Genomic DNA, 24,207 nt, shown 5'->3' on the forward strand with positions numbered 1-24,207 from the left:
AGTGCACCCGTGTCATGCAATGCCATGGAGGTCAGAAGAGGGCTTCGGATTCCCCTGGAACTGGAGTTAAGGATGGTTCGGAGCTGCCATGTGGGTGCTGGGAATCGAACCCAAGTCCTCTGCAAGAGCAGTCAGTGCTCTTAACCGCCAAGCCAACTCTCCAGCCCAAATTTTCTGAATTTTACAAGCATACTAAGGTTAGATAAGAGAGTGTCCTTGTTCTGAGATTACACTTAAAGATTCAGAAATGAAGAAAATTACTTTTGTTACATAACCACAAGTGAAAAGAAAAGTTTAAAAAAGAGCAAGATAAAGTAAAAAGAAAAATGCTGAAGTGCTGAAGCTGGATAAATCTAGATAAAGGGAGTTTATTGTGATAGTCTTTATTTTTTGTTTTAATTATGTGTGTGTTATGTGCATGTGAGTATGGGTTCCTTTGGAGGCCAGAGGCATTAGATCCTCCTGGAGCTGGAGTTACAGATAGCTGAATGCTACTCAGCACAGGTGCTGGGAACTGAACTTGGGTCTTCTGTATTTGTAACCACTGAGCCATCTCTCCACCATAGTTCATTCCCTATACTAAGCTAGAAACTTCATACCACCCTCCTGTGTGTCCCTAGCACTATATTCATGCCTCTATTATAGCAAATTTTGGGGGGTCTTTTTGAGACAGGGTCTCCCTGTAGCCCCAGCTGTCCCAGAACACACTATGTAGACCAGGCTGGACTTGAACTCACAGAGATCCGCCTGCCTCTGCCTCCCAAGTGCTGGGACTAAAGACATGTACCACCAAGCCTGGGTCCACCTTTTATTTCTTGACCGGATCTCACTGAACCTGAAGCTCATAGATTTGGCCAGAATGTATCTGCCTGCTCAGCCCTATGTAGACCAGGCTGGCCTTGAACTCACAGAGATCCGCCTGCCTCTGCCTCCCGAGTGCTGGGATTAAAGGCATGCGCCACCACGCCCGGTTCGAGCAAATATTTTTATATTACTTACTTTGCTGTTGCTGTGATAGAAACACTGACAAAAGCAACTTATATAAGGTAGTGTTTATTTGATCTTATGGTTCCAGAGGGATTGGCATTTGTCATGGCAGGGAAGAACTGTGCAGTGACAAGCAGGAGCAAGAAGCTAAGCACTCACATCTTCAAGCAGACACAGGATGCAGAGAGGGATTTCCCACAAGGCTTAGGAACTCTCAAAGTCCACCCCCCAACCCAGTGACACACTTCCTCCAGCATGGCCACACCTCCTAAAGTCTCCCAAAACAATGCCACCAACTGGGGACAAACTGTCCAAATACTTGGAGCCTATGGGGACATTCTCATTCAAACCAGTACAGTACACACACACACACACACACACACACACACACACACACACAATCTGCGTGTGTCTGTCTCTACTAGGTTGTGTTTGCCTCATGTAGACTGAAGTTGGAGGTAGATAGCAAGAGAGAAAAGGAAGAGCATTCCTGACAGAGAAGAGAGTGAATGAGGCACAAAGTCCAGTTTGGCTGGAGTATAAAAGGTAAGTGTGAGTGGCGTGAAGTAAGGCATGAGTGAACAAAGAGTGACCATAAAAGAGGATTTGTAGTCAAAGTCTGAAGGAGTTCTGGTACAGCCATTAGGTCAGTGATGTACCTCTACTTCCCTCTTACAGAAGACAAGAGCAAACCCAGGAGAAAGCAAGGCCAGAGAGGACAGAGGATCAAAACCAGCCAGAGGAAAGAGCTAAGTGCCTGGGGCTCCCTGGCCCCAGGAAAAGACTGCACATTGAGCACAACACCCACTTTAAAGGACAGAAGGCCATCAGCTATAGTCATGCAGGGGTCTGACGCAGCTCCCACTGTATAAGCTCCTTCTGGACAAGGTGAGATGAATCATCTTCGTGGTCTCAGCACACACTGGAGAACTTGACAGACAGTATGAAATCCTGCTGAATTCTGACTGCAGAGGCCCCCCGAGTCTTGGAAGAATAACAGACCTACCCTAATCCTTAAACCCCTAAGACAGGCAGTATGCTATCAGTGTCACTCACCAGCAGCAACAGCTTTGGTCATCAAATGGGCAAACTCGATGGCACCGCCTTTCCTGAAGACTATTTTAAAAGTAGCTGTTCCTTGCCAGCCACCTGGGGGAATAAAGGGCAAATGCTGAGAAAAACACTGAGGGCAGCACTACTCAGAGAATCAGGACAGAGTTCGTTTGGATTCTAACATGAACTAAGTCTGAATCTTAACCTTTCTGGAATTTTTTTTGCAGGGGGTGGGGGAACCTCCACTTCTAAAGGGAGACACTTACCATTTGGAGCTGCCTGAATAGTTCCTCTAATGTAGTTCGCACCAAAGACTGGTTGCTCGACAGTGAAGTTACTCATCAGATTAAATGGCATCATAAAAGACAACATGGGATCATTGTCTGAGCATGAAGTCACAAAAATCACCTGAGTGAGGAAAGAAACTTTGGAAAAAGAATACAGAATTTGTCCATGGACAGACACTTGTAGGAATGAGGTCAAGGCCATTTTGGCAGTTTGGCTTAATTAAGAAACTTCTATCCCTCTTCAAAATGGAAAAACCTCAAAGTGAAAATGTGTGGGAGTTTTGGGGTTGTTGTTTGGTTGGGTTTTTTTGTTGCTGTTGTTGTTGTTGTTGTTTTGAGATCGGGTCTCTGTAGTCCCAGCTGGCCTGGAACTTGCTATGTAGACTAGGCTGGCCTTGATCTCACAGTTAGACTACTTTGGATCCTGAGTGCTGGGATTAAAGAAGTGTACCACCTTACCTATTGTGAAAATTTTTGTTTTTTAATTTTATTTATTATTTTTATTTTATGTGTAAGCGTATATTGCCTGAATGTAGGTAAGTGCACCCATGTCGTGTAATGCCCGCAGAGGTCAGAAGAGGCTGTCAGATCCCCTGGGACTGGAGTTAGGACAGTTGTTAGCTGCTATGTGGGTGCTGGTATTCAAACCCGGGTCAACCAGTGTTCTTAACTGCTGGGCCATCTCTCCAGCCCCTGTGAAAATGTTTTAAAACACTTTAAGGGGCAGGAATGATGGCTCAGTGTTTAAGAGCACCTGTTGCTCTTGCAGAGGACCCAGGTTTGGTTTCCAGCTCCTATATTCAGTGACTCACACTGCCTATAACTCCAGTTCCAGAGTATTTGATGCCCTCTTCTGGCCTCTAATGGCACCAACACACACAGCACACACATCTTCACACAGACATACACATATATACATAGAGTAAGAATAAATATTTTTTCAATGGGCTGGAGAGATGGCTCAGCAGTTAAAGGCACTGACTGCTCTTCCAGAGGACCCAGGATGATTCCCAACACCCACATGGCAGCTAATAACCAACCATAACTTCAGGTCAAGGGGATCTGAACCCTCTTCTGGCCTCTGAGGGCTTTCCAAGACACAGGTGCACTTTCACACATGCAGGTAAAACACTCATACACATAAAATAAGAATAAATAAAATAAAAACACTTTAGGGGTTAGAGAGATGGCTCATTGGTTAAGAGCACTGGCTGCTCCTGCAGAGGACCCAAGTTTGGTTCCCAGCACCCACATGGTGGTCAACAACTGCTTGTAACTCCAGTTCCAGGGGATCCAATACCTTCTTCTGACTTCCATGGGCATTGCACATATGTGGTGAGCTATATACATGCAGGCAAAACACTCATACACATAAAATTTTAAAATTCTAAAAAACTGACCAGACATGGTGGTACACACCTTTAATCCCAGCACTTGGGAGGCAGAGGCAGGCGGATCTCTGTGAGTTCAAGACCAGCGTGGTCTATATAGTGAGTTCCAGGCCAGCTGGGACTACAGGGAGACCCTGTCTCAAAAAGACCAAAAAAATAAATAATTAAATAAAAATTCTAAAAAACTAAAAATAAACAAAAACATTTTAAAAGCCAACGTTTAACTTTCTCAAGTTTCAGAAAAACAGAGCTAATCAGTCGATCAAAAGAGAAGGAGAAATTACCCGATATGAGGTAAGAAACAGTGTTCCCCTCTTTGTGCTACTGAAGAGGTTGGAGCCCTGCGGTGGCTGTGGGAAGGAGAGCTCCACATCTGAACTCTGCTTCAGGACACTGCAGAAAAGGAAAGGTAGATGATAGCATATGATTGCAAGGATACCAAAAATGACAGCTTAGAGGCAGAACATTTGTGTAGCATGTGCAAGGCCAAATTCAATCTCCAGTGCTGCCAAAAATGAGACCAAAATGACACAAATCAAGTTCTTAGTCAATAAACACCTGCTACTACTCCTACTGTTTAAAAGAAATAAAGAGGAATTCACACAATATAGTTCTTAGGCAGTTTATTCCTATTCCCCCTTTTTAAAAGATTTTACTAATTTTTATGTGTATGTGTGAGTGTGAGTGTATGCCACCTGCATGTGTGTCCATGGAGGCCAGAGCATGTCAGATCCCTTAGAGCTGGAGTCACAGGTGATTGTGAGCCAGCTGATGTGGGTGTTGGGAACTGAACCCACGTCATCTGGAAGAGCAGGAAGTGTTCTCAACTCTCTCTCTCTCCAGCTCCTTTCCCATTTTTATCACTGGATAGTCTTTTTCTTCTCAAACTTCTTGTTCTCAATGTTTGTCATTAATTCTTACACTTCTTAGTGCAATGAGTATAAAGAACTTCTTGGTGGAGATGTTTCACTGATGCTGATAAAGAAGGTAAGGCATACAGAGCGCCTCCACTAACAAAGGGGAAGCTACTCAATATATTTAAAAAGAGAGAACTTGAACTTAGAACACAATGCAAGTAATAGGTGACACATATCATGTAAATGGCACAAAATAGCACAATAACTTAACAGAAGAAAGATAGCTTTTGGTGTAAACAATTATGAAAGATCTCATAGAAAGGTCGGCCACAGCTGATTTTTAAGAAACAGGTAGGGCATAGGGGTCAATACTATTAATGGAGGTGCAGGCACAGGTAGTAGAAAGCAACTGCATAATTGGGAGAAGTCTGGCTATGTGGATTAATCAAGCCATAGCATGGTGTGACGTTAGGAATAGTGGGACCAAGCTGGGAAGTCATTCTGGGATTCGAGTTTGGAGAAATCATTGGACAAGGAGGAGGAACTGTGGGCTGTGGCGTTTTCAGCAAGGAAGCTGCATGACTGAGGAGGGGCTGATATACTGGAAGGATCCACCTAAGAGCTCCTAAAATAACCCAGTTGTAAGGCAATGAGCACTGTAACTTGAGTGGGATTATGCAGAGGAAAGGGCATCTGTCCTTGAAGAACCAGGCTACCAGGAAAACAGTGGAACAGGGAATGTGCAAGGTCAGTATAGTCACAAAAGCAATGAATAAATTGGCAAAAAACAAAAATACTCTTCATCAGCTGGGGTGATGGCGCACACCTTTAATCCAAGCACTTGGGAGGCAGAGGCAGGCGGGTCTTTGTGAGTTTGAGGCCAACCTGGTCTCTAAAGCAAATCCAGGCCAGCTAGGGCTACAGGGAGACCCTGTGTCAAAAAGACCAAAAAAAAACCTCAGAATCTACTTGTGCAGAACTCTAAATTGAATCAGAATTGTACAATCCCCTGGACACTCCTATCCACCACTATGCCATGCACCTGCGAAAGGGCCCACCCCCAAGCTTAGCCAATGCCAACATGACTTTGAGCTTCCAAAACAGGATTAAACAATTACCAGAATTTAAAAAGGCTTAAAACACTAGGGGAAGGTTTAAACAAGAGCTAAAAGGCAACAAGAGCTGAATCTAAGCGAGCTTCATGGGATTTTAAACTCACTCTTTCCAGCCCAGCAGCAGCTTTAAAAATAACAACCTATATTACTAGTACAGGTAGGAAACACTGGAAGATCAGGCAAATAACAAAATAATCATTATGATGATAGGCATGTAACATATAAAGATGTAATTTGTGACAAAAATATTGTGGTAGTGGGCAGAGCTATATAGGACCAAAGATTTTATACATCATTAAAAGTTAGGAGCTGGAAAGCTGGCTCAGTCGTTAAGAGCACTGGCTGTTTTTCCAGAGGACCTAGGTTCAGTACCCAGCATCCACATGGCAGCTAAGAACTGTCCATGACTCCAGCTCCAGGGACTCCAACACCCTCTTCTGGCCTCTGCAGGTACTGCATAACACAGGTGCATTTATATATATGCAGGCAAAACACTAATACACATTAAATAAAAATAATTTTTTTAAAATTAAGTTGGTATTGATTTGATGCAAATTAATGTACTAAGTATAATCTTCAAGACAACCACAAAGTAACTAAAATATATACAAAAAAGGAGATGGAATTAAATGGAATACTAGGAAAAATTTCAAATGTAATGGCAGTAGTGAAGGCATTATGGAACACGAAAGAAAGAGGTAGAAAACAAACAGCAAAACTGCAGAAGTCCTTCAGTGTTAACAATGACATTAAATGTAAATTAAACTCTACAATTTCCTGCTGGACATGGTAGTGCATACCTGATCCCAGCACTTGGGAAGCTGTGGCAGGAGGGTCAAGAGTTGAAGGTCGAGGGTGGGGGGCTGGAGAGATGATTTAGTGGGTAACAGTACTTGTTGTGAAAGCAACAACACCTGAGTTCTAATCCCCAGCATCCAAGTAAAAGCTATGCATGGCCCCATGTGCCTGTAACCGCAGCACTGGGGAGCAGAGACAGGAGACTCACAGGAACTGGCCTAATCAAACAGTGAACTTCAGGTTCAGCATAAGACTGTCTGAACAAAATCAGGTGGAGAGTGATAGGGACTCCTGATATCCTGCCTCTGCCTGTACACAAAGGAGCACACATGTGCATGTATACACCACAAGCACAGAACCACAGACACGCACGCGCACGCACACACACACACACACACACACACACACACACACACAGAGTTCAAGGCCAGCCTCTGGGCTTACATGATGATTAGTCTGAGCCGTATAGTGAAATCCCATTTCAACAAAACAAAACAAACAAATCCACAAATAAACTAATCAGATATAAATAAAGCTTTTATAGTGGGATAACAATAACATTCTATGATAGCTAATAGTATTGTTTTCTATTTTTATTAAAATTAATTCAAGATTAAGGGACTGAAGAGATGGCTCTGTGGTTAAGGGCACAGGCTGCTTGTTGCAGAGGATCTGGGTTCAGTTCCCAGCACCCACAAAGCAGGTAACAACTGTACATAATTCCAGTTCCAGGGGATCTGATGCCCTCTTCTGATCTCCACAGACATTGCACAACACAGGTGCACTTACATATATGAAGGCAAAACACTCATACATGTAAAAATAAATAAATAAATAAATAAATGTAATATTAGTTATAACTAACAAATCCTGATTTCTTTGGTATGAATTGAGTATCCCTTAATTACATACTTAGAAGTGGTTTGGCTTTGGATATCTGCACATACGTAATGAGATTTGGGGGAATGAGACCCAAGTTTAAACATGAAATTCATTTGTTTCATATATACCTTATACATATAACCAGAGGTATATATTTTTTATAATTGTATTTTATAATTGTATAAATTTTTAATATCTTTTTATTTTATGTGTATGAGTATATTGCCTGCATGTATGTAAGTACACCCATGTCGTACATGACCCGCAGAGGTCAAAAGAGGGTGTCTGATCTCTTGAAACTGGAGTTGCAGATAGTTGTTAGCTGCCAAGTGGGTGTTGGAATTCAAACCTGGGTCTTCTGCAAGAACAGCCAGTGCTCTTAAATGCTGAGCCATTTCTCCAGCCCCGTATATAATATTTTTAACAATGTTATACGTAAGACAAAGTATGAAGTTTTCCAGTTGAGGTATCTTGTGGCACTCAAAAATTGTTTTGTGTTTTGAGATAGGGTCTTGTTAGGCAGGGTTAGGGCTAAGATAACAGGCATGTACCACCACACCTGGATGTAATGGAGTATTTTAGATTTTGGATTTTTTTCCCTAGATTTTGGATTTTTAAATCAGGAATGTCCAACCTATGCTGTGTTAGGCAAAAAAGAAACATAACATTTTACTTCCTATGAACTATTTTATAGTTAAAAAAAAAAAAACAAAACCTGGGGCTGGAGAGATGGTTCAGCAGTTAAGAGTGCTGACTGCTCCTGCAGAGGACCAGGTTCAATTCCTAGCACCACCACATGGCAGCTAACAACCACCTGTAACTCCAGTTCCATGGGATCTGATTCCCTCTTCTGACCTCTGAGGGCACTGCACAACACAGGTGCACTTACATGCAGGCAACACACTCATACACATAAAATACATAGTAAATAAAATATTTTTTTAAAAACCTATTTGGTATTGTGTTCTTATGATCAAATACTAAACTAATCTTGACTAACCAACTGAACTTTGTACTCCAAAAGGTCTTTTTTATTCTAATGATATTAGTCACTACATTCTTCCTCCTTATTGATGGTATATGTGGTTTTCTTTGTCCTTATGCATCTTGAATCGTCCGATACTGAGGAGCCCTCTGCACTGCTTTTCCTCTTCTACTTTGGCTTGTCGGACTGCTACGGCCTGAAACTGCCAGAGCAGGCTCTTCCCTCATGTCTTCCTCTCTCCCTTCCTCTCCTCTCCCTCTTTCTTTTTGGAGGCTGACATGCTCCAAACACATTTTTAGAATAGAAGTAACTTAAAGGTCCACTTTCTTCCAGGCCCTAACAGACATCAAGGCAGCTTCACCTTCTGATGCACCCGCTACTCTTCTATTATCAAAAGCAACACTTGCCTTTATCACCTCCTCAAGTAACTGTTGTTTGTTGCTCTGGTGCAATTTGGCACAGTCTATTCAAAAGTGAATGCAATTCATTTGTGATTCTTAGTATCTTTGTCTGTTGACATAGCAACCTTCACAACTTTGCTATACTTGGGAAATACCCATCTCTGTCAGGCAGAAGAACTGTCCTGGTTTGTGTCTTCATTGCTGTGACAAAACACTCTGACCAGTACCAACTTGGGGAGGAAAGGGTTTATTTGTCTTACATCTCCCAGGTCGCATGCAGTTCATCAGGGAGCCCAAGGGAGGAACTCAGGGCAGGAACCTGGAGGCAGGAGCTGGAGCACAGGCCATGGAGGAACGCTGCTTACTGGCTTGCTCCCCTGGCCCCTGCTCAGCCTGCTTTCTTATCCAACACAGGCCCACCTGCCCAGGGGTGGCACCACCCACAGTGGGCTGGGCCCTCCCACATCACTCATCAAGAAGATGCCCCTCAGACATGGCCACAGGCCAGTCCAATAGAGGCAATTTCCCGATTGAGGCTCCCTCAACCCAGGTGTGTCAAGTTGACACTAAAGCTATCCAGCACAAGGACAAACTGGCTATACACACAGTGCTGTTACTAAAGGCCAAGCACTACTCATTTCCTTAGAAGAGGCAAGAGGGGCTCACCCCAGGGACTTCTGTACCTCTCACAGCATTCTTGGCATCACAAGGCAGGCACAGAGCCAGGGAGTAGCAGGCCCAAAGATATGTTTTGATAGATATGTAAAGATATGTTTACAAAAATAATTCAAACAGGGGCTGGAGAGATAGCTCGGTGGATAAGGACACTTGCTGCTATGCCAGATGACCTGAATTTGATGCCTGGGATTCACGTGTTGGAAGAAGAGAGCCAACTCCTGCAGGTTATCCTGACTTGCACATGCATGCCATGGTATACCTGCAGTGGCATGTGTACATGTGTGCACATACACAGAAATGTAATTTTAAAAATTTTTAGCCAGATGTGGTTGCAAATCCTTTTAATCCCTCCCTTGGGAGGCAGAGGCAGGCAGATCTCTGTAAGTTCGAGGCCAGCTTGGTCTACATAATGAGTTCTAGGCCAGCTGGGGCCACAGGGAGACCCTACCTCAAAAAAAAAAAAAACAGGAAAAAATTGTTTTAATTCAAGCAGTAATGTTTATGGTAATGAGAAAAAAACTCAGAATATCTCAGATTTAGAATTGACCAAAGATTTATGCATCCACAGTGTCAGCCACTGACAATAACAACATAGGTGTTGATGCTGGATAGCACCCCCGATAGTAGCAGACAAGAAAAATAAGTTTGAAAGCAGTTGGTGAGGAGGAGCAAGTGCGTGTTTCCATGGGGAAAAGTGCAGAGGTAGCCATACCAAGAGGTAAAAACTACTCAATGCTGGAATTTGGGCTAATCAACTTTTTCCTAAGTTTTCTAAAATGACATATAGTATTATCTACAGAAGGGTTAAACAATGAATAAAATAAAACAATTTGATCTCTTCCATTTTTACCTCATGATCTGGCCCATACATTATGACTTCTCAGCTGGGATCTCAAGCCAGGTATGGTGGCATGCACCTGTAATCCCAGCAGGATCACACCACTGTATCTGTATGTAGCTAAAGCTTTGATGGCACTTTAGATGTTCAGATTAGGGATGTCCAAAATGTACTGTGCTAAGGCAAGACAGGAACAAAACACTTTACAAACAATCCCAATCACAAATGTGCTTTCCTCACGCGACCAACTGCTCTGTAACCTACTTTCCTCATTTACCAATCCACTGGGGATGCTTTCCACTATCGCTATTACTTGGGGTTCCAGCGTGCACAAATCCTTGCTCAGTTCCAAATCGGAGACATTCTGGCCTGTTTCGTTGTTTTGTTTTTTAAATTACAGGAAACATTCATTGGGACGCTGAGGCAGAAGGAGTTCCTAAGCAAGACTAACTCAAAGAAAGTGGAGCTGGAGAAACGGCCCAGCAGTTAAGAGCACTGGCTGCTCTAGCAGAGGACCCCACCCCCAGCTCGGTTCCCAGCAAGGCAGCTCACAACCACCTGTAACCCAGTTCCACGGGATCCTAACACCCTCTTGCGGCCTCTGTGGGCACTACATATACTTGTACATGCTGCACTTACATACATGCAGGCAATACATTCATACACATCAAATAAAAATAAAATATAAAAAATATATAAAATCATTTATACATTTTTATATAATTTATATATTTTATATATAACATACATACAACCTTTTTAGTTTAGTGGGCTGGAGAGATGGCTCAGCAGTTAGGAGCACTGGCTGCCCCTCAAATCCCAGCACCCACATGGAGGCTAACAACCCTCCATAACTCCAGTTCCAGAGATCCGACGCCCTCCTCTGACCTCCATGGATATTGCATGACATGGATGCACTTCCATGCAGTAATTCACTCATACACATAAAATAAAAAGGAAATTTTTTTTTAAAGTAAAAGAAAGACCACTGGGCGTGGTGGTACACGCCTGTAATCCCAGCACTCGGGAGGCAGAGGCAGGCGGATCTCTGTGAGTTCAAGGCCAGCCTGGTCTACATAGTGAGTTCCAGGGCAGCTGGGGCTACAGGGAAACCCTGTCTCAAAAAGACAAAAAAAAGGAAAGACCATCACATGACGTAGACCTCGGACCTTCCTAACCATTCAAACCTACCCTGGTGTTGCGTGCATCACAGTACGTGAGTCTCCCTGCAAGCAGGGAGAAGAGGCAAATCAGCGCAGAGAGGGGGCATAACCCACAGCCTGTGAGGAACACGGGTCGGGGGAGGGTTCGCGGCCTAAAAGGCCTCCTAATGGGCTTCTCTGGACTGAGATGCCGCCGAGGGGGCACCACGGGAGGCCAAGAAAGGCTCTGGGCAGTTCGAGATCTTTCTGCAGCGACCCACGCTTCCCTCTCAGCACCGCGGAGCCCGACGCTGAGGTCTTCCCTCTGAGAAGACACTGCTCCCGGGGCCCCACTCCCGCCCAGGGTATACGCATGCGCATACGCCTGTCCGCCGACCTCCGCACCTCAGCTTCGCCAGCTCCCGCCCCGCGCATGCGCTAGGCCTTCACGCCTCAGCTTCGCCCCGCCTTCGCATCCTCAGGGGACGCCCGCGTCGGGGCGGAGCTTAGAGGCCTGCGCCTAGAAAGGGCGGGAAAGACCTCGATTGGCCGAGATACTGCAGCCTCTTCTCCCGCCCCTGACAGCAGCCCACAATTCCCTGCAGACACCTTTCTCCACGAGGGATGGCGACCCCACGACGGTCCGCGGAGTGGTTCTGGTTCACCGCCATCTTGCTCTTCGTCCCCCTCCCGCCTCCCCTCAAATGGGAAGAGGCGGGGCCTGACGGGCGGAGGCGGGGCCTGACGGGCAGGGGGCGGGGCCTGAGGGAAGGGCGGAGATTATGGCGCAGAAAGCAAGAATGAGCTGACAGCTGTCACAAGAGGGGCCAGCGGAGTCAGGGGTGAGATGGCCCGGACACGGAAGGGGGCATGTTCATGAATTGGCTCCTCCCCAGACGGGACGGGGCCGAGGGACCCCCGAGTGGCCTTCTCTCGGTCCGCCCACAGCCTGATCAAGGCGCCAACTGCCCAAGTTTGCCACAAGATGGGCTGCTCCTGATTGAGATGCCACCACGACCCAGCATGGAATGAGGACTCAGCTCCAGTACTGGGCACAGCCCGGTCCTCTCGACACTGGGTGGCAGCACTGAGCACTTACAGGCTGGTCCTTCCAGGAATGAGGACTCAGCCCCAGCACTGGGCACAGCCTAGTCCCCTTGACACTAGATTGCAGCACTGGGCACAGACTAGTCTTGCCGGGAATGAGGACTCAGCCCCAGCACTGGGCACAGCCTGGTCCCCTTGACACTGGGTCATAGCACTGGGCACAGCCTGATCCCCCTGGCACTAGGTCGCAGCACTAGGCACAGACAGGCTGGTCCTGCAGGGAATGAGGACTCAGCCCCAGCACTGGGCACAGCCTGTCCTCTTGACACTGGGTCACAACACTGGGCACAACCTGGTCCCCTTGGCACTAGGTCGCAACATTGGGCACAGACTGGTCTTGCCAGGAATGAGGACTCAGCCCCAGCACTGGGCACAGCCTGGTCTCCTTGGCACTGGGTCACAGCATTGGGCACAGACAGGTGGTCCTGCTGGGAATTGGGGCTTAAAAGCAGCCATCATCTTCAGAATCTCTGCCCAGATTATCCTAAGCCAACCCCAGATCAGGAAGCTTCTCTCTCAGAGAAACAGGTCTACACTCCTCGGCTCTTGAACGTTCTTCCACCAAGGGAGACCTGGAACCAGAACCAGTGGTCTGGTGAGAGGACATCCAGGAAGGCTCTTTTCCTCCTTGAGTGGTGGTTTCCAAGCTCTACTGAGCCTTTGTCTGCATCACCCACCATCTCTGCCCTGTCTCCTCCAAAAGGAGATTGTGAGGACTTGACGGGATCACTGTGATGAGTTGCTTTGAGGACTAGAATGTTGTGGATGCTCTTATTTCCTTTAAACTTCATAAATAGCACCAGGAGATGTAGGCATCCTTGGCTAGTGACTTCATTAAGATGTCAAGTATGAGATGCACCGTTTACTACTGTGCCACTAGAGAAAGTTACCAAGCAGACTGGCATGCCATTGTTGTAAGATGTGTCCTGATGACCGATTTCTTTCATCTGAAAATGAAGTCCAACAGGAATAGTATGCAGCCATGGGATGAGCATTGCAATGTAGACTCTCTCCGCCATGGCCCATGCAACCTCGGGCAGGATCATGTCCTCTGGACCTCACCTTCTGGATCTGTATGGTGGCATTGAGTGCTTAGTTTTCCTGTAGCTGTAATAGTTGATGTTCGCCAACTGCTCCATCGTTCACGTTTCCCTTCATTTGTGTTGTGTCACCTGTCTAGTAGCCATCTTCACTTTACTTGAATGGTTCCATGAGCCTCTTGACTCACCCTTCCATTCTGGCCCTCCAGACCATTTCCCTCCTTTCATCTATACCTTGTGTTTACCTCACAGAAAATCAAGGTCCCAAATAGAATTGCATTACGGTTGTCACAAAGTCAGAAAAATAATGTACAGGCAAGAGTTGGGTTGTCTGCTAAGCTATAAAGGAGGGGAAGGATTAGATTAAGTTCAAGGAAAATACAAGCGAGTGTTTAACTTTTGTGTATGTACGGTGTGGTGTGTTGCACATGCGGTGGGGGGTGCACACATCTGTGTGCATTCCCAAGAGGCCAAAAGAGGACATCAGGTGTCCTGTTACTCTCCCTCTATCCCCTTGAGACAGACTCTCACTGAACTCAGAAGTGGGCTGGTGGCCAGCAAGCCCCAGTGACCCACCCACAGTGCTGAAGTTACAGGTGAGCCTGCAGCCACACCTGGCTTTTTATGTGGATGCCAGGGATCCAAATCCAGGACTTCTGGTTTGCAACAGCTGGCATTTTTTACCTGCTGAGCTATCTCCATGGCTCTAGCATTTAAATGCCTTTTAAATAGTTATATATTGTGCACACCTGCCCCACCAGGAGATCAGAGGGAGTCGATTCCCTTCCACCATGTAGGATCTAGAGATGGAACTCAGATTGTGAGACTTGGTAGCAAGTGCCCGTACCAGGGGGAGCCCTGGTACTGGTCCCTTTACATTCTTGACATAATCATTGTAAACTAGTTTTCTAGGCATGACTAGTCCTTACACCTCAGGAGGAAAGGAGGGGGAAGCTAAGAAGTTAATGGAATGAAAATTAACACCGCTCTCTGGGAAAGCACAGCAACCGTGAGGTCAAGTGTCATCACTCTCCGACTCATTTGGGAGAGAACCTGATGGCTGTCCCAGGAAATGACTGGGTTATGACAGCATGCCACATGAAGACGAACTGATCCCATAAAGTGTTTCCAATACCAAGACGGTCCTTAGCTCACACGTGGGTGAATGGATGTCACTAACGGCTAATTTGATCCAGGAGCAAGAACACAAGGCAGTGAGTATTGTTCAAACAGCATGTTTAGTTGTACAACACAAAGTCTAGCAACATTTACATGACCAGTTTGAGTGTCTGTTGGCTTGTTTTCAACTGGGAAATTTAACCAGAATGTCATCAAAAGGTTGGCTGGGACTGGCAACATTTTAGAAATGGGTCGTTCTTGCATCCCCTAGGCTTGGGCCTCTTGTTCCATCAGGACTTGGTTGTAGATAAATGGCCCACAAGTCACCAGCCTTTGAGCAAGCTGTGTCCTGGTGGAGATGGTGGGTGCAGGTGGGTGAGGGTGGGTTCTATAAAGACATAGTGTAAGGGCAGTGGCAGCCGACACTCGCAAACATTCATGCATCTGATGGAGGCTTTGCCCTCCACTGGGTATTCTCCATTAGCCTACAGTGACCACCTGTGGTCAGGCTAAAGCATTACTCACATTAACAGGGTGGAGGATGGGAGTGGGAACAGTCAGGGGAGGTGGGAAGAGATCCTTCATATTGCTCAGTGTACAGAAGGGTGCTGTTTTTCTTCCTATAGCTTGTGGGTTTGGGGGGTTTCCTGTGTGTCTAATTCACTTTTTTATTTGTGGAAAAGGAAGTCAACTGCAGCAGTCACTTAGGAAATCCGCTCTTCCTAAATGACTGCATTGTGGGGTGGAGAGGGTGTGTTCACACACTGGGCCAGCCACCAGCGGTGATTTTTAATGATGCTAGCCCTCGCTCCCCAGCATCTGTACTGACTCACCCTTCTAAATACCTTTAAGCAATGAAGGAGACACCCTTGTCCCACACTGGGGCTCACACAGCTGACCTCAGTGACTCAGACAAGCAGAAATGTCGCTTTCTTGACCTTCTAAGGAAGCCAAGAGCAGCTCATGCGGATAATGGACAGGGAGCAACGCCATGTCCCCGGGAGATGGTTACAAGCAGCTGGCTTGGGTTTGCAAGGGCAGGAGAAGCTCTTGGTGAGTTCTTTCTCCCTACAGATGGGCTGGGACACAGATGATGGGGCAGAGTAGTGCTGGCGCAAACTCCGTTCCACTGGGAGGTCAGGAGTCATTTGGCTAAATGGAGGAAGCAACTGTCCTAAAGAGGCAGCTGGTCCCTCCCACCTCTGAGGGTTGAGGGGGGCTGTGGTGGTGGGCTGGACAAGCACAGCACTAAAAGGGGCTTGGCCCTGCAGCAAGAGGACTGAGGGAGGAGCAGCGCTTGAAATGGCCTTCATTCAGCAGTGGGGCAGGGGGTGGCTGGCACAGGTGGAAGGACAGTGCCCAGGAGACCTTCTCCCTGCAGGGGGAGTTGAGAACGGATGAGGGTGCGGAGACCAGCAGGTGGTAGCAGACACATAAAACAGCTTCTCCAGGGAAAGTGAGACCATGGATCAGGGGGCGTCAGGCACCATTCTCCGACTCCAGGGCCCACCATCCTTACCCCTTGGGATTCCCCTGCTGGCCCTAGATGCCCAGTCCCATGTCATCACCATACAACGCAGCTGGCTGTAACTCAGGGAGCCCAATAACACTGTTCTAGCCTGATGGGAGCCTACTCTGGAGTAACTTTACGGGCAAAGAGGGACGAGGGCTAGATTGATTAATCAGTCTCTGGAAAAGACTGAGACCATAAGATTGGGATGATGGGTCATCTGATCACCCCTCCTCTTTCACCTGGTCCACTGAATCATGGATTTTCCATCTCTCGTTTTTCCTGGCACCTGAGTGATAAAGGACTGGGATTATAAATGCTGGTATTCAGCGAGGACCAGTTAAGCCCCTCAGCTAGACCAGGAGGTGGGAGGGTGGACAAGATTGTTGTAAACAGGATCACTTGGTGATTTTCCTTCCTTAAGGCTAAATTGTTTCCCTTAGAGAAGACTTTAAAACTAAAGGAAAAAGATTAACTTATTTGTGCACTTAACAGAAGTGTATGCATTAATAAACACGGAGCTTATAAAGGTGAGAAAAGGCGGAATGTATGATTGTGAGGTTGTCCCTGGGAACATCTACAGGAAGAAGGAGCCAGAATCAGGGAAGCAGAGAAAGAGACAGACAGACAGACAGACAGACAGACAGACAGACAGAAAAAAGCAGGGGAGAACAGAGAAAGGAGTCAGATATATACCAGACAAATGAAGCCACAGAGAATCCAGCTTAGCAGTGAAGGCTGACAGAGGGGGCGTGCCTTCCAAAACTCATCTCTGAAGCCAAACCTAAGAAATACAGCGTATTGTTTCTGATGCTTCAGAATTAGGGAACTGAGCACTGGGAACGGCATCACTGTTTCTCTCCTTGCTCTGCTACTTCAAGTTCAGGGACTGTTTCAGTGCTCGGCTCAGAAACTGATTGCTCTGGTGTTCTCCATGGCTCGTGTTGTCTCCGTGTGTGCTGTCCCACACTTCTAGTTGTGATTGTATTTTAGGGTGGCCTACAGTCATTTTTAGGAAGTAGGCTAGGCATAACTTCTAAATATAGAAATGAAGTGAAAAGTCGGAACCAGGCAGGAGACAGGTGGGGGAAAATATATGGCTTATATATGAAAGAGGGAAAAGAGAAAAAGGAGAGAGGGTGGGAAGAGGAGGTGAGCAGCGAGCCAGGAAACGGGCATGGGGAGCGTGGAGAGCAGCAGCTGCAGCAGTGACAGGTGACAGCTACTGGGCAGCGACCGTGGCACAGACGAAGGGTGAAGCTCCATTCAGACACTAATTCTTTCTGCAGGAACGCAGCTCAAGCAACTTCTCTGCTCACCCAGGACCTCTCCTTTCATCTTCCCAGGAAGTCCAAGGCTAACTCCCCATCACCTCAACTTACACTGAAGGTTGTCCTGAACTTCCCCGCCCCTGAAACCTCAGGCTAGCTCAGCCACCTGTCCTTGGAGAATCTCTGCAGTCCTAGTTTGTGGATGGGTCAGAGGTAAGAAAGAGTTGTCTGTGGCTCACCTGCTCCCAGCATTTTGAAATAAAACCTTCCCCAGATCTCTTGAGTGAGGCACACAGCACAAGAAAAAGGAGACCGAGAATGGATAGTCATGGAGGGAGCAGACGTACAAGGAACTTTCCAGAGAGGGCAATGAAAACACCTCACCTCAGTGCACACACCCAGGCACGTGCTCTTCCTCTCTCTCTCGCTCTCTCTCTCACACACACACACACATACATACATACATACATCATACACACACACACACACACACACACACACACACACAATGTAGACAAAATATTCCACAAATACCAGACAGGTATGTGGGATAGAGCTGAAAGGAAGAGGTGGTTGGAGGTGGTATTTGGGACGCGTGTGTTTGAAGAAGTGGGACATGTGTGATGACACAGAGAAGCGGTCATCATGGGTTACTGTCGTGGCTTTCCTCTGTGTCCACGCTCACCGGAGGGAGGCCTCCGTTGTCATTGAGCCGCTTGGCCCTGTAAGTCTCATAGTGGATGTTGTGTGTCACTTCCTTGAGGTCCTGGAGGTGAGTCCTGAAGGACACAGGGTGAGGAGAGAGGGGAGTACAGTTAAGCACAGGAAGAGGAGGAAGTGACCCACCTCTGAGGGTAACACATTGCTTTGCTGGACTGGACCCACTCCAGAAGGCCGATGGTACTTCTCCAACCCCTTCTGCTTTGAGACAGGCTTAGAACTGGGGCAGGATGCTCTGTCAGAGAGATCTAAAGACTCAGAGAATCTTATCAGATTGCCCTTGAGCTCAAATAATTAAATCTGCGATCTGGGAGGGGGAGAGAAAACAGCTTACCTGATGACAAAGTCTCGAAGCAGGGCAAATTCACAGTGGTTGAGGTTTTCCACTATGAAAAAAAAAAAAAAAGAAAAGAAAACAGATGGCTACTTCATCAATGCAACGCCAGAAGGGAAACTTGGGTCATTTAAAGAGAACATGGGACAGGTTATTTTGTAACCCTTCCTGAGGTCTGCTCACATTGGTGTACTGAATTTTATTTACTGAACAAATACTTATTATCAGTTATAATGGGCACAATACTATTCTAGACATTTTAGAATAACACCTAATATGGGCTGGGTTTGTCCCCCACTTTACAGAAAACTAATACTTCAGTTCAAGAAACTTGCCAAGGGGCCAAGCATGGCAGCACATGCCTTTAATCCAGAACTTGGGAGGCAGAGACAGGCAGATCTCTTTGAGTTCCAGGCCAGCCTGGCCTATATAGGGAGATCTAGGCCAGTCATTGAGACCCTGTCTCCAAAACAAATAACAAAGATAGAAACTTGCCAAGGTCTAAGATACAGTTCCTATTCTTTCTTTCTAAATATATATTATTTATTATTTTATGTGTATGAATGCTTTGCCTATATGTATGTAAGTGTACCACATGCAATGCAATGCCCATAGAGACCAGAAGAGGGTGTTGGAGCCTCTGGAACTGGAGTTACAGGCGGCTGTTAGCCACCATGTGGGTGCTAGGGATCAAACCCAGATCCTCTGATAGAACAGCAAAGTGTCCTTAACCACTGAGCCATCTCTCCAGCCCCACAGTTCCTAGTCTAAAGGAATTTATAATCTGATTAAAAGAAATACACAGAGAATATAACCACAAAGCCAGCTTTAAAAGGTTACATTCTATACAATAAATCTAACTTAGATAGAGTAACTATTATTTGCGAACCATTCACCAAGCACTATGGGCACAGAGAGACTAAGACATGACTCTTTGGTCTTACAGTGTGTGTATGACACTCTCACAAATCTAATTCAAGGCAAATAATAAGATGCTAGTTTTAAATTCTCAAGACACTGAGCATGGTGACCACCCTACAATCCTAGCACTTGGGAGATGGAAGTAAGAGGATCATGAGTTCAAGGCCAGCCTGGGCCATAGAATGGAAACCTGTCAAAAAAAAAAAAAGCTTGGGGATGTAGTTCAGTGGTACAGCACTTGCTTAGCACAGGCAAAACCCTGAGTTCTATCACCAGCACTGCAAAAATGGTATTAATTAAAATAATTCAAGACAATAGAGTAAACTTTGATTTGGGAATCAAAATATCTAAATTTGAAATCCAAGTTTCACTATTACGTGACCACTTGCGCATAAAGGGAGGCAAGGCATTTAACCTGATTTGTAGTGCGGGGACAGGGGCACCTGCCCTGCTTCCCTTACAGGGTTACCATATTGAATAAAAGGTTGTTTGATTGGTTTTTGTTTGCTTTGTCTTGGTTTGGTTTTGGTGTGCTGTGCAGAGGATGAATCGCAAGGTCTCGCACACACTAAGCAAGCACTCTATCACCAAGCCACATCCCCAACCCTGGATGAAACCCCTGAAGTAATTTTCTGAAGGATTTCGAAATTATCATGTCCTTCCCAAGGTCACATCCATTCCTAATAGAGTGGAGAAGGTGACATCTGAGCCACCGTTGGGCACTTCTGTCAGGTCACATTTTCCTTCATGTGAAAACTTTTCCCTGGTTTTTCCACACCTCAGTCTCCAGGTTCTGAATTCCTTTGACAGGTCAAGCCATTGCCATCTGATCACATGCTAAATGGGCCTCACTGTTTCCTGCCTGGGACTATCATTTCAGACTGTAAACTCCTGCCTTCACAGGGCAGAATCTGGCTAATATTAGTTACATATTTCACATCCTAACACAGCACCTTGGCCTATTGATGCTTAAAAGCTGCTTGCTGGGTAACCAACCAGCAGTCACTTCTTCCTGAAGATGTGACGAATTACCTTCGATGATCCCCCAGGGTGTTTTTCTGCCGAGGACCCTCTTGCCATTGACTTGATACTCCCTGTCACTCCCCACCACAGCGAAAGGCATGCTCTCCTGCTGGATAGGGAGAGAAACAAACCAGACACACGCGTACAGTCATCTTCTGGAATCTGAATGTTCAAGGGCAGCTCAGTGAATGGTCCTGAACATCTCAGCTTTGCACAATGTACTTTGCTGCCCATTCAGCAATTCTAACTGGTGGCAAAGGCAAGGCTCTGCCTCTTGAAATGAGCACTGAGGTGGGGCTCGGGAGGCCTGGATTCAGCCATGAATTCACTGCAGCGTGGCTGGTTAGCCTTGGTAAGTTGGCCTTCCTTCAACCAGAGAGCACTTTGTATAGTTCATTGTGTTTGCGCATCTATTTTTGTGTGATTTGGAACTACTCTGTGAGCTAAGGACAGAATCTCTTGCAAATAGTACCCACCCAACAACAGCCAGACTCACCAGGATGTTAGTCTCCCATGAGACCCACTGGCAGATGCTCAGATACTGAACTAACAGAGTACTAGGGCTGCTCTTATCAGGGGCCAAGTTCCCGAATGTATTTGCCTGATGTGTGCTTGTGGTCATTGGATAAATTAGTCACATGCTGTCTAATGACAGGAATGAGTTCTGAAAACAGTTGGTGGGTGATCGTGTCATGGGGCAGATATCATGGTGTATTACTACACTAAGAAGACAGCTACAATGCCACTAGGCGGTGTCATTCATAGGGGAGCCCTGGCATATGCAGCCCTTCACAGATCAGTCTCTTCACATAGCACATGATTATGTTAGGGAAGACGAGGACACATGCATGTAGAGCTGTTCTCTGAAAATCAAGCCAAATGTTTCTGAAAGACCATAAAACTAGGCACCTTTGGCAGTAAGAATAGACTGGGCTGGCAATGTAGCTTGGTGTAGCACTTGACTAGCATGTCCAAGGCCCTAAGTTTGATCCTCAGTGTGGCAAAAAAAAAAAAAAGAAAACTAGATGCTGAAGAAACAGTTCAAGCGGTTAAAAGCGCTTACCACTCTTGCAGAGGACCTGGGTTCAGTTTCTGACAGCCACATGGAGGCTAACAACTATCTGTAACTCCAGCTCCAGAGGATCCAACATCCTCTTCTGGCCTCCACAGACACTAGGCGAGTACATACGTGCAGGCAAAATGCTCATACACATAAAATAAAAATAAATCTTTTAAACAAAACTATGTAATTAAAAAGATGTTATGATGTAATCTCTAGCATCACAAAAATATGAAGATCAATGAATGTGATACATGAAGAGATTTAGGCAGTTTAACCTTGTAGAACATTTCCTTTTAAACATTTAGGATTTATATAATCATTTTTAAATCTTTTATTTGTGTGTGTGTGTGTGTGTGTGTGTGTGTGTGCGCGCATGAGCACGCTCAGATGCCCATGGAGGCCAGAAGAGAGTGTTGGATCCCCTGGAACTGGAGTTACAGATGGTTGTTAGCTGCCATGTGGGTGCTGGAAACTGAACCTGGGTCCTCTGAAAAAGCAGCTGGTGCTCTTAACCACTGAGCCATCTCTCCAGCCCCTTGTTTGGTTTTTAAGTGATTCTTTTGGGGAAAAAGGCCTATAAGCCACTCACCTTGTCTAGCCTCTGTATTTTATGAATGAGAAGAAACTGAGGCAACTCAGTACAGATCTGACCAGGGTACAGATTCCCCTGGACTCCCACCCAATGTTTTCCCTGCCTGGTGTCCCATCATCCCACTCTGGTCTTGACAGGTCCTGGGAAGGAAAAGGAACTTTTATGTGGTCTGAAGATAAAAGGGAACGCGAGCTTTCTGGGTGCAAGAAGCTCTTCTGTGGGTTCACAGTTGTACTGAACGCCACTGTCTTCTCCTCCTCCTGCCTGGGTCAGATGAGGTAACACCAGGGTATGGGCAGGAGGAAAGGCCTGAGACACACTGTGTGGTAAAGAGTCCCACGCACCTACCCGGATTTTGTCATTTTCTGTCTTGTCCTCCAGATCCTCATCAAATTCCTTCTGGGGGTAGAATTCAATGCCGTTTACTTCAAGCTCCTTGCGAACCTAGACAAGCAAGGTACCGAGTGTCATCATGGAAGAGAGACAGGTAGGGTGTGTGTGTGTGTGTGTGTGTGTGTGTGTGTGTGTGTGTCCTAAAGTCAGATGAAGCCAGTGTTTGATAATCCAGTTCTGGTGGTTTGAATGAGACTGTCCCCCATAGGCTCCAATGAATGAAAATGTCCCCCATAAGCCCCAAGTATTTAGACACTTTGTCCCCAGTGGGTGGCGCTGTTTCGGGAGGTCTTAGAAGGTGTGGCCTTGCTAGAGGAAGCACGTCACTGGGGGTGGGCTTTGGTCTTGCCTCATTTTGAGTCTTTCTCTCTGTTTCCTGTTTCTGCTTGAAGATATGAACGCTCAGCTTTCTGCTCTGGCAGGTGGACTCTCATCCCTCTGGAACTGAAAGACCAATAAACTCTTCCTTCCATAAGTGGTCATGGTGTTTTATCACAGCAATGGAGAAGTAACTCATACCAATCATCTCTGGACTCTAGGCCTTGGCAGCAGGAAGACCACAAGTAAAGGAAAACCCACTACACAATTACCACAGCCCAGCCTGAGAGAGAAGAGGCAATGTCTCTGTGTAGGTTCAGTCCCCGAACTTTGTTGGGCAAGAACAGCTGATCCAGGTTCCCCAGGCTGTGCCCATGACCATGCTCTGTTCCCGTTTGCAAGGAACAGAGGTGAAGTCCCCATTTCTCGACCCTCTGTTTGCTTCTTTCAAGACCAGCTTAAGTCTCGCCTCTTCCAGGACCTCTTCAGTGTTCTATTTGGTTTCTTTCTTTTAATTTTTTAAAGATAGGGTCTCCCTGCATATTCCAGACTGGCCTGTGATCCTTGGGCCTCTCTGTCCTGCCTCTGTACTGGGATTATATGCATAGGCCACCACACCAGCCTGACAATGAGTTTCTTAAAAGTAGCAACGGTCTTTACAATTGTCTCATGCCCACTCCTTGAGCTCTGGGCATCCAGCACCCGTCTGAGCTTATGGATCATTCCAATAAGAACTAGTGTTGGTTGGCTAACCCATTAGTCCAGTCTTTCAAGTAACATGATGTTGGAACAGTGAGGTCACAGGACTACAGTGATGAGCATATCCAGAGGCCTTTGCAGGCAAGTACGTAGAGTGAGGAAAAAGGCAGCCTGGAGCTGCATGGACTTACCTTTGGTCCTAGGTACTGCTAGCCTTGCCTTCGAGATAGTTAAGGAGGAGTTAGGGTGGGGAACTGGAGTAGAGGGGAAATGGAAGAGGACGGCGAGCAGGAAATGGCTTGGACCCAGAGGAGGGGAAGGAAGTGCTGGAGACAGGAAAAGGAGAAAGGGGCCAGCTCACCCTCTGCTTGAATTCAGACTTCTCCTCCAGGGTCATGGTGTCGGCCTTGGCAATGACAGGGATGATGTTCACCACTTTGCTGAGGTGTTTCATGAACTCAAGATCAAGAGGTCGCAAGCTAGGGCCCAGAGAAGGTGGGAGTGTCAGAACCACCTGCTTCCCCATCTCAGCCACTGCCACCTCCCAGGGCACCCTTGGGAGAGGCCTGGTCTGGGAATCTGGCTGAGGCCATGAGCTACAGCCTCTCTTCTCTGACATGTCCACTCCTTCAGTATCTGTTGCATGTCCCCAGCTCTATCCTCAAATCAGCCCCTCACAATGA

At 46.4% G+C, this 24,207-nt stretch overlaps 2 protein-coding genes across 5 annotated transcripts in view; both read right to left on the minus strand.

Moving 5' to 3' along the window:
- Nucleotides 1-12,106, minus strand: part of Wbp2nl (WBP2 N-terminal like) — a 21,157-nt gene extending 9,051 nt beyond the window's left edge. Inside the window, exons 1-4 of the mRNA XM_029569181.1 lie at nt 12,024-12,106; nt 4,003-4,111; nt 2,307-2,448; nt 2,044-2,136 (exon numbers count right to left, since the gene is read on the minus strand). Of these exons, the coding sequence (XP_029425041.1) occupies nt 2,044-2,136; nt 2,307-2,448; nt 4,003-4,111; nt 12,024-12,085 (406 nt within the window). The 5' untranslated portion in view covers nt 12,086-12,106. The remainder of the gene's footprint in view (nt 1-2,043; nt 2,137-2,306; nt 2,449-4,002; nt 4,112-12,023) is intronic.
- A 2,674-nt stretch (nt 12,107-14,780) lies between these two features.
- Septin3 (septin 3) overlaps nt 14,781-24,207 on the minus strand; it is a 30,197-nt gene continuing 20,770 nt past the window's right edge. For 2 of the 4 annotated variants that reach the window (XM_029569146.1, XM_008844782.1), the window contains exons 6-11: nt 23,886-24,003; nt 22,463-22,558; nt 20,469-20,568; nt 18,516-18,567; nt 18,147-18,240; nt 14,781-16,055 (exon numbers count right to left, since the gene is read on the minus strand). In XM_029569146.1, the coding sequence (XP_029425006.1) occupies nt 15,990-16,055; nt 18,147-18,240; nt 18,516-18,567; nt 20,469-20,568; nt 22,463-22,558; nt 23,886-24,003 (526 nt within the window). In that variant the 3' untranslated portion in view covers nt 14,781-15,989. Of the gene's footprint in view, nt 17,762-18,141; nt 18,241-18,515; nt 18,568-20,468; nt 20,569-22,462; nt 22,559-23,885; nt 24,004-24,207 lie in introns of all 4 variants that reach the window. The other 2 variants (XM_029569145.1, XM_008844783.1) reach the window with 2 other exon arrangements.

This window comes from Nannospalax galili, unplaced genomic scaffold (genome assembly GCF_000622305.1).
Source record: "Nannospalax galili isolate Female #2095 unplaced genomic scaffold, S.galili_v1.0 scaffold180, whole genome shotgun sequence".
Taxonomy (NCBI): Eukaryota; Metazoa; Chordata; class Mammalia; order Rodentia; family Spalacidae; genus Nannospalax; species Nannospalax galili.